Source organism: Myxine glutinosa, chromosome 6 (genome assembly GCF_964187855.1).
Source record: "Myxine glutinosa chromosome 6, kmMyxGlut1.1, whole genome shotgun sequence".
Classification (NCBI taxonomy): Eukaryota; Metazoa; Chordata; class Myxini; order Myxiniformes; family Myxinidae; genus Myxine; species Myxine glutinosa.
Window position 1 is genome coordinate 170,031,956 of NC_136266.1, and position 10,535 is coordinate 170,042,490.

Genomic DNA, 10,535 nt, shown 5'->3' on the forward strand with positions numbered 1-10,535 from the left:
ATGAAAAAGGTGAAAAAATGTCGGTGATAGCGCATGCCTTCGGGCTGCCACGGTCGACGGTATCGACCATCATTCATGATAGGGAACGTATTCTCGCATACGTCACTGAAAAAGCGCCGTCGGCGAAGACGGTGTTTGTCTTCATTTTAAGGCATTTTTAAAGCATTACGCCCAGTTTACGTCAAAAAACGAGTTACGTCACAGCTTATGGAACCAATTAATGACGTAGGCCGGGGTATTGCTGTATATGGAAAACTACAAACAAACCTTTACCTTATCCATTGCCTCTCGGACTTCGTTGTAATGTGTCCCCAAAGAAACCCACTTGTGATCAGTTTAATAAAAGGCTGAAGGGTGGTACGGTCAACATCACAATAAAAAAATTTAAACACTTAATCAAATTTGTGTAACATAACATTTAATAATGGTGCTTTGGCCAATCAAGTGTCCTATGTGTCAGGCGCACCGCCCCTCCCCTCTCCCCCAGCGAGCAGAGGGGCAAGCTCGTGCCTCCGTATTCGAGGGTTGATACGCTGCAGTGAATCCACCAAACTGCATTTCAATTTCATATTCAGAACCTCCGTATTATCCCGGTGTGTACCCAGGTTTAGAATAGGTACACCGTATCCCTGCGTGTCGTAAGAGGCGACTAAAAGGGTTGGCGTCAGGAAGGGCATCCGGCCAGAAAAACATTGCCTCAAAAAGAGAACCATGACAATTACAACTACATATGGGCAGGGTACAGCCCAAAGTACCCCGTGGGGGACCCCACTCCCTCTCGTCAAAACTCAAGGTGGGGAACCCGATCGAAGCAAAGGTGGAAATCACTCCATTCGACGACGAAACGTCTGATGCCCGAAGTGGAGATCGCTTTCTGAGGTTTGGGACATGGAATGTAGGGACAATGACAGGGAGATCAGGAGAAGTGGTGGAAGTATTGGTCAGAAGAAGAGTGGACATATGTTGTGTGCAAGAGATGAGATGGAAGGGAAGTGGTGTGAGAATGGTGAAGGGTAGGCAGGGACAGAAATACAAGGTTGTGTGGCAAGGGTGCCCGGAGGGCGTGCATGGCGTAGGTGTCCTGTTTTCTGAGGAGTTTGTAGACAGTGTGGTGAGTGTGACTAGAGTGAGTGATAGGTTGATGATGGTGAAAATGATGATTGGAAAGCTCTTGGTGCACCGCATCTCGGGATATGCTCCGCAGGTTGGTCGGAGCGATGAAGAGAAGGACAAGTTCTGGTGTGCAATAGAGAAGCTGATGGAAAACGAGAAAGATGAGGAAGTTGTTGTGGTAGGAGGAGACCGAAATGGACATGTGGGAAGGAGTATGGACGGTTTTGAGGGAGTTCAGGGGGGTCACGGATATGGTGTGAGAAATGGAGAAGGTGAAAGGATTTTGGAGTTTGCTGATTGAGGTGATTTGTTGATTTGTAATACTCAGTTCCAGAAAGAGGATAATAAGCTTGTTACATACACGTCAGGTGGGTCGACGACAACCGTTGACTACCTGATGGTGCGTAGGCGAGATAGGGGGCACCTCCGGGACACAAAGGTGATCCCCGGGGGAGGAGGCTGTTTCACAGCACCACTTGGTTGTCTGCGACATAAGGGTGAAAAGTGCGAGGAGAGCTCGGCGGGTGAAGTACCAACCGAGAATGAAGGTGTGGAGGTGGAAAGAGGTGACAGTAAGGGAGGCATTAAAAGAGAGACTGAGTAGGGTAGAGGATGACGTGGTTGAGCTTGAAAGTGGTTGGATGTCAATGAAAGATAGTCTGTTGGGAGCCGTTGGTTGGTGAGGTATGTGGATGGACAAAAGGACCACCGAGGCACTCGGAAACATGGTGGTGGGATAATGAAGTTGGAAAGAGGATTGACGAGAAGAGGAAGAAGTTCAAGCGGTACGGGGGTAGAAAAGGCAGAGCATGAAATTTATAAGGCAGCCAAGAAGGGTGCAAAGAAAGAGGTAGCAAAGGCGCAGGAGGCATGGAGGAAAATGTTCGGAGAACGCTTGGATTCGAAGAGTGTCAGAGAGCGGTATTCAGGATTGCAAAGCAGATAGTGAAAGAGAGGTGTGACGTGATGGGGTTGAGTTGCTTGAAGGATGAAGTGGGACAAATCGTTGTGGACCCAGATGGAATTAAAGGACGATGGAAGAGATATATGGAAATGCTGTTGAATGCAGAGAATGAATGGGATGGCAACATAGAGAGTAACCCAGTTTTAGGACCGACAGAGAAGATAACTGAGAAGGAAGTTGAGGAAGCGATAAAAGCAATGAAGAGTAGAAAAGCGGGAGGGCCGATGGGAGTTCTGGGAGATATGTTGAAGGCAGCAGGAAGTTGGGGTGTGAAGAGAATGACAGAGATATGTAATCTGGTGGTGAAAGAAGGCCGCATTCCAGTGGCTTGGGAACTGAGTACCCTCGTCCCTCTATGCAAGGGGAAAGGTGACCCTGTGGCTTGTATCGAGCGATAAAGTTATTGGAGCATGGAATGAAGGTATTGGAAAGGGTGTTGGAGAGGAGGATAAGGAGGAAAGTGAAGATCGATGAAATGCAGTTTGGATTTATGCCAGGAAGAGGAACGACACACGCTTTTTATTGTAAGGCAGTTGCAGGAGAAGTACATGGAGAAGAGGAAGAAGTTGTTTCTTGGGTTTGTTGATCTGGAGAAAGCATTCGATAGGGTTCCACACAAAGTAGTGACATGGGCATTGAGGAAGTTAGGAGTGGAGGAATGGTTGATCAGAGTGGTGATGGCAATGTACAAAAGAGCGCGCACAGCTTTAAGGACGAAGGACGGGAACAGTGGTGAGTTTGAGGTGAAGGTGGGAGTGCATCAGGGGTCGGTACTAAGTCCACTACTATTTGTAGCTGTGATGGAGGTGCTGGCTCAGAACGTAAAGGAGGGTTTACCTTGGGAGTTGTTGTATGCAGATGATCTGGTGTTGATTGCGGAAAGTATGGATGGACTGAAGGAAAAGATGAACAAGTGGAAGGAATGTATGGAGACAAAAGGTCTGAAGGTGAATATCGGAAAGACAAAGGTGATGGCAAGTGGTAAAGCATGTGGTGAGGTGGAAAGAACTGGGAAGTGGTCGTGTGCTGTGTGCAGGAAGGGTGTCGGAGTGAACTCCATTCAATGTACAATGTGCGCTGAGTGGGTTCATCAAAAATGTAGTGGTCTGAGAGGGTCATTAACCAGTGTGGCAGCTACATTCAAATGTGAGGTGTGCACAGAGGGTGCTGCAGATGGAGGAAATGTTGAGTTAGATCTTGGAGACGGCGTGAAGCTGGAAGGTGTGAAAACATTTTGCTACCTCGGAGACATGCTGAATGGAGAAGGTGGATCAGACTCGGCAACGGTTGCTCGAGTGAGATGTGCATGGAAGAAGTTTCGGGAACTGAGTGGCGTGCTGATGAGGAGGGGAGTGTCATTGAAGCTGAAGGGAAAGGTGTATGCTGCATGTGTGAGAAGTGTTATGATTTATGGGAGCGAGACATGGGTAATGAACGTAGAGCAGCAACGAAGGCTGGAAAGGGTGGAAATGCGAATGGTTCGGTGGATGTGTGGAGTATCGTTAAGAGAGAGGAAGACAAATGATGAATTGCGAAAAATGATGGGAATAGAGCCTGTGATGGATGCTGTGAAGAGCAACAGGTTGAGATGGTTTGGTCATGTGTTGAGGAAGGATAAAAATGCCTGGTTGAGAAGAGTGATGGAAATGAATGTAGAAGGAAGTAGCGGACGGGGAAGACCGAGAAAGACTTGGCTGAAGATGGTGGAAGAAGAAATGCGGGCAAGGGGGTTAACAAGGGGAGATGCAGAAAATAGGGCAAAACGGAGAAGATTGTCATGGGGACCGCAAGGCTAACCCCCGCTCTAGCAGGGAAAATGGCCTTAAAATGCATGTTGTTGTGTGTTGTTTGTATTCAGAACAAATGGTAATGTAGTACACAAAGGGTACACCGTCTCTCGAGGACTACACTGTGTGTAATAAGTGGGTCACGAATCACAATACCTTGTACCCATCTTAAACAAGCCATCCCATCTTAAACAAGGAGATCAGGTCATTTCGCCCGTCATTGTCATGTTGCATTTCCAAGTTAATTTTTGCTGCAGCTGCAAACAACAATCTTCTTGATGTTACACTAAAGTCTAAATGACCCAATTTTGATCGTGTGGGCCCAAATATCGGGCTGGAGATGTGGTGCAGGCTGCATGGAAAATATTGCCTTTTCTTGGATTTTCATTTCCTTCGAAAGAGGGAAACCTTATTGGAAACTTTACAACCATGCTTCCTTTAATGGAGACAATACCCTTTTTCATCCACTGAAATGCAAGTGCCAACAAGAAAGAGCAATCAGAGATTACAGACCCTCACCAAGACCAGGAAAGAGAGCCAGGAAGCACTATCTCTCCCCACTCAAGCATGAACTCTCAAACCTGTCTCCTTCCTCCAAATCCTGGTGGTGTCTGGTCAAATCTGTTTCTGGTGTTTGTTCCAGCCTCCATCCCCTGCCTCACCTCAAATGGCTGCACAGTTGAAAACGCACGTGACAAAGCCGAATGCCTCAACTCTGTGTTTGCCTCAAAATATTGTGTCCCAAACCCATCTCTCTCTGTACCCACCTTACCCAGTCGAACCCAGCTGCTCCTGGACTCTGCGTCCTCGCTCCTGACAAGGTGGAGAAGTTTTTGTCAAACCTCAACTCTGATTCTGCAACTGGACCAGACGGCATCAGCCCACGGGTCCTAAAATCCTGCTCTGCCACTTTGTCTCACCCTCTCTCTGTTCTCTTCACCCTCTCTTTTGCTCAAGGTCATCTGCCATCATCTTGGAAGTCAGCAAACATTACCGCTTTACACAAAAAGGTGCAAAAACAGATCCTTGCAACTACCAACCAATCAGCCTGTTCCCAATTATCAGCAAAGTCATGGATTCCATCATTGCTTCGGATATCAAATCCTTCCTCTTCTCCAATGGCTGGATCTCTGATGATCAATTTGGATTCAGACCAGGTCATTCTACTCTGGACATGTTGCTACTGCCATCTCAACAATGGATGGAGGTCTGCAACATTTGGTGTTTTGGTGGGTTTTGGGGTTTTGGTGATCTTAATGGTCTTGAGGGATCTTAAAGGTTCTTCAAAGGTCCAATGGGTTGTTGTTAGATCTTAGCAGTCCAAAGTGTCGAAAGGTACATTACGATAGTACATTAAAAGACGTACGCAATTAATGGACAGGATGCCACTGACTTCAAACAGTACATAATTAATAGATATATTGAAAACTCACATGGCTGGAGAAGATAATATCGTAGAGTTTCTTCTTCTTCAAACAATAACGTCTGGCTGCCAGACCGTAAGACCAATCATATTGAAATTTTAAACACGTGTTCCGCTTTACGACTACTACATGACTGACATTTCACATTGATCAATGAAGCGGTTCAAGAGATATAATTTTTTTAAGATTTGCGTTCAATCCAACATGGCCGCCAAATCATGCAATGTATTAATTATTCAAGGACAGCATGGTATACTCAAGGCATGGAGAACATATGTTTGAAGTTTCTGTTCAATCCGTTGAGAAGTGGCTTTCAAAAGTTTTATTCTTCAAAGAATCATAGCCACCAAACCATGTGACCTATGACGTCATGTTCATGGAACTTTTTGTTTGTCATAGGTATGCGATCATGCATGTAATGTTTTGCCTCGACCTGTTTAGCCGTTTCGGAGAAAAAGGGTTTTAGTGGTTTTTAAGGCTTTTGTGTCAAAACAAATATGGCGGCCAAACTACGTGACCGATGGTCATTTTTTTTCTCCACCAATTTATCCCTTGACGCACAAGATATTTCATCTTGATCGGATGAAGTTTTGTACTTCTCGAATTATGACGTCATAATGGATACATATAAATACTGCAGGAGGAGGTGCACCTATGGTGAAAATTTCCTGTCAATCAGCCCAACGGTTGCAGAGAAAAGCATACATATTTTGTGCGGACAAACAGACAACAACAACACACAACATGCATTTTAAGGCCATGTTCCCTGCTAGAGCGGGGGTTAGCCTTGCGGTCCCCATGACAATCTTCTCCATTTTGCCCTATTTTCTGCATCTCTCCTTGTTAACCCCCTTGCCCGCATTTCTTCTTCCACCATCTTTAGCCAAGTCTTTCTCGGTCTTCCCCGTCCTCTACTTCCTTCTACATTAACTTCCATCACTCTTCTCAACCAGTCACTTTCATCCTTCCTCAATACATGACCAAACCATCTCAACCTGTTCCTCTTCACAGCATCAATCACAGGCAATATTCCCATCATCTTTCGCAATTCATCACTGGGTTCATCCTCATTCATCATTCAATCATCATCATTCAATCATCATCATCATCATCATTCATCATCATTCAATTCATCATTGGGACAAACAGACAAACGAACTCAAATGCAATACTCTCTCCTCTGGCGAGGAACACTAGAGAGTTCACAGAATATCTTACCCCACGCAGTTTTGAGAAACAAGGACATGGAAGGTCGGTGAGTGGCAAATTGATCGATTGGTCCAGATGATGTAAAATGCTGTAATATTTTGTCCAAGTATGGATAGACGGAAGGCTTTTGAAAATGCTAAAAAGGTGACGTGTTCTACAGTGTTCAAGTATATCATTCAATTGAGAATTAAAAATAAAGATTTTATACGTCGTATAAAAAACTAGAACGGCACACTCATCCACGTCGAAATGTCGACCGATACGCCCCCGTCCACATTATAATAAATAATTGTACCAAGTTCGAGTTAAATCCCTTCAGCTGTCAAGCATCACATGTTTACATGACATGACCTCTGTCGCCGAAATCTAATCAGTTGGTCTTTGAATCATAATATGTATTTAGACCAAGCTTGGTAAAAATCCCATCACTAGTTCACAAGTTACCATGGTAACAATTATTTTTTAGTCTAACGGGACATCTAACCTTTGACTCTTGACCCCATAAATCTAATCAGTTCATCTTTGCATCATTATTACATACTTGGATCCCTTCAGCCGTTCTCAAGTTATCTGCTTTCCGCTTTGTGCACGTAGGGTAACAAGACAGAGATGTTCCAATAAAGTATCAATATTCCATTGGGAGAGGTGAAGCAAACTCTGCACCAAGCAGCATTCAATAACACTCACATTATGTTGTAAATTTTTAGTGAAGCAGGATAATTTTGGCAGGATGTTGCAATTTTTTTTGTGAAGATCTGAATATGGATTCGGATATGAGAATTATTTAATTTTTTATGTGATTCTTCACCATTGGGAGATCGGGCCAAAAACGATACATAGCGGGATATCTCAAAAGGTTATGGATGGATTTGGACGAAACTTGTTGGGCAGGTTGTGTGCGTGACAAGGAAGAATCGATTCGATTTTGGTGAAGATCTGATTATGGATTCGGATATGAGAATTATTTAATTTTTTATGTGATTCTTCACCATTGCATTGGGAGATGGGGCTAAAATCGATACATAGCAGGATATCTCAAGTTATGGACGGATTTGGACGAAACTTGTTGGACAGCTTGTGTGTCTGACAAGGAAGAATCGATTCAATTTTGGTGAAGATCTAGATTCAGATCCACCAATTTTTTAAGTGATTCTTCACCATTGAGTGATAAGGCCAACCAGGTGGAGGTATGCTCTCTATTGAGTGCTGTTCTAGGCGTTCTGCCTGATGCAGCCCCAAGACTACACTGGGTAGTTTGCCTTTGCCTTCGCAGTGGTAGCCAGGGCAGGAATTTGAAATGTGTTCAGAGTGCCGGTGATAGCTCGCTTACTCTCCGCGATACCAAGTTTAACGTCCATCCAAGGAAGGTACGCACATTGATGAATCACCCTACCTGTGACACACCTGGATTATAGCTTATAGCTGGTTCGGGATTCGAACCCAGGCTAGACCGCTCTCCAGGTCATCCTGCTAGCCCCAGCATGCCGATATACCCTCCTCCATTTGAGAAAACCATTTTCCCGGCTGGGGCAGCACATGGGGCAGCACATGGGGCAGCGCATGGGGCAGCGCATGGGGCAGCGCATGGGGCAGCGCATGGGGCAGCGCAGGCACCGCTGTAACGTATTATTCTGACTTGTATTTGCATTGTTGTTGTGGTTTATCGGACGCGCTTATTCGTCAGACACGAGTGAATCATCACCGCGTCAATAAACGCGCTTTCCGCTTCCGGCACGATGGAGTCTGCTTGAGTTCGTTACATGGTGTCAGAAGTGGGATGGCCTGACTCCCGAAAGGAAGTCCCAGCACAGGTCCGTCCGTACTTTGACTCCAGAACGCAATTGGCAGTCTCAGACAGTGTTGTCTACAAAGGCATGCGCCTTGTCATCCCGCCAAGCCTCAGACCCAGAATGCTGAGCTTGATTCATGAATCGCACCTCGGAGTGAACAAGTGTAAGCAGCGTGCTCGCGAGGTCATGTATTGGCCCTCAATGAACTCTGACATCGAAGAAACTGTACGGAATTGTTGCAAGTGTGCAGAGTATCAAAGCGCTCAGCAACGGGAGCCTCTCTTGCCGACTTACACGCCTGATCTTCCATTCATCGAAGTTGGAAGCGACGTTTTTGACTTCGAATCAAAGCAGTATTTGCTCACGGTCGATTATTACTCCAAGTTTGTGGAGGTGGATTGCCTCAAGGACATTACAGCTCGCTCTGTAATCGAAGCTCTCAAGCAGCAGTTTTGTCGACATGGTATTCCAGAGAAGCTGCGAAGCGATTCCGGAAGTCAGTACACGTCAGAGGAATTTTCTCGGTTTTGCAATGAATATGGCATAACTCACGACATTGTGTCCCCCAAGCACCAACGTGCCAATGGAGAGGCAGAAAGAGCGATCCAGACAGTGAAAAGGCTCTGGAAGAAGTCAGCAGATAAGTACTTAGCCCTGCTAGACTACCGCACCACTCCACTTGAAGGAATAAACTTGTCCCCGGCTCAGCTCCTAATGGGAAGACGCCCCAGAAACACACTGCCTTGCAACCGCACTCTTCTCATGCCTGCGCGGTATGACCATCACCTTGTGAGATCACGCCTTGACACACAGAAGGAGAAACAAAAATACTATCATGACAAGCCATCTATGTCAGATTTGCCACCGCTCCAGCCGGGAGACAGTGTTAGGATGTTGCCAAACCCGGAGGCCAGGCATTGGATTCCGGCTGTAGTTGAGGCGCGCCACAACAGCCCCCGGTCATATTTGCTGAGGACCCCAAACAATGTGTACCGGCGTAACAGGCTCCATCTCCGCAGAGTGCCTCATTCAGCCAATGTTGGCCCGGTGGGAAGTCAGCCACTCTCTCGCTTTTACTCTTCCCAGGACATGAGGCACTTCCCTGATCCCACCACTCAACAGGACACCCCAGTGGGGAACTGCTGCAAGTCCCCAAGTCCAAGTGAGCAAGCATCTGAATCCCAAAGTCTCCCAACAGTGTCATCGCCTCGAGCCACTGCATCTCCCAGAAATACCAAGTTCATCACAAGGAGCGGCAGAGCGGTTAACCCTCCCAGACGTCTGGATCTTTAAATTTAAATCAATTGATTCACGTGATCTGAATGTGATGCTGTTTGTTAATTAATTCAGTGTAAGTTTTACTTTATAGAGTTATTTGCTTTGCTGGTTTCCTTTAAAGTGGCTTCCTTGAAAGAAAGGAGGATGTAACGTATTATTCTGACTTGTATTTGCATTGTTGTTGTGGTTTATCGGACGCGCTTATTCGTCAGACACGAGTGAATCATCACCGCGTCAATAAACGCGCTTTCCGCTTCCGGCACGATGGAGTCTGCTTGAGTTCGTTACAACCGCTCACCATAACTCAACAAACACCACATCTCCGTTATATGAATGTCTCACCTCGTAAGGGTTCAGATTGATGTAGGTGCTCCCAGGACGAGTGAGCCGAGCGATTTGCTGTACTGGAGTGAGTACCGAGTCCCGCTTCTCGATCTGCTTCACCTGTGGGTCACGGGAAAGCACGACCAACAAGCCACAAGGTTCACGGACGATCGCAAAGACGGACAGACAAAATGGCAGGGGTCAAGACGAGACACGTGCTCACCTCAGTGTAAAACAAGGAGAAAGCGTCGTTATCGTTTCCCTCTTCCTTTTTCCCTTCGCTTTCATTTTTTTGGCTCTTTTCACTCACGCTGTGCCAACGGCCCAACGTCTCCGCCATAATGGCTTCGCCGGATGTGAAATGCTCTTCCTGTGTTGTTGTTGTTGTTGTTGTTGTTGTTTTATGATTTTCCTCCATTTTAATGATCGAGCCTCCACACACGGATACAGGCAAAAAGGCAAGACCAAAAATATAACTAGAGAAAAAAAATCCATGTACAGTTTATTTAACAAGCTTATCGAATGTATACATTTTACTGGAATTCGAGCGATGTATCGGTGCGGTTCTTCTTCTTCCTCTTTGTGAATCTCAAAGGATTATTTCAGCCTTTCACGAAGAGAATGTCCAATTAAGAAAAAACCTTTT

The 10,535-nt window shown here is 45.8% G+C and overlaps 1 protein-coding gene across 1 annotated transcript in view; it reads right to left on the minus strand.

Moving 5' to 3' along the window:
* The window catches only part of DNAJC8 (DnaJ heat shock protein family (Hsp40) member C8), a 92,961-nt gene extending 82,701 nt beyond the window's left edge, over positions 1 to 10,260 (minus strand). The window contains exons 1-2 of the mRNA XM_068097969.2: positions 10,113 to 10,260; positions 9,908 to 10,009 (exon numbers count right to left, since the gene is read on the minus strand). Coding sequence (XP_067954070.1) covers positions 9,908 to 10,009; positions 10,113 to 10,229 — 219 coding nt within the window. The 5' untranslated portion in view covers positions 10,230 to 10,260. The remainder of the gene's footprint in view (positions 1 to 9,907; positions 10,010 to 10,112) is intronic.
* Positions 10,261 to 10,535: the final 275 nt, after the last annotated feature.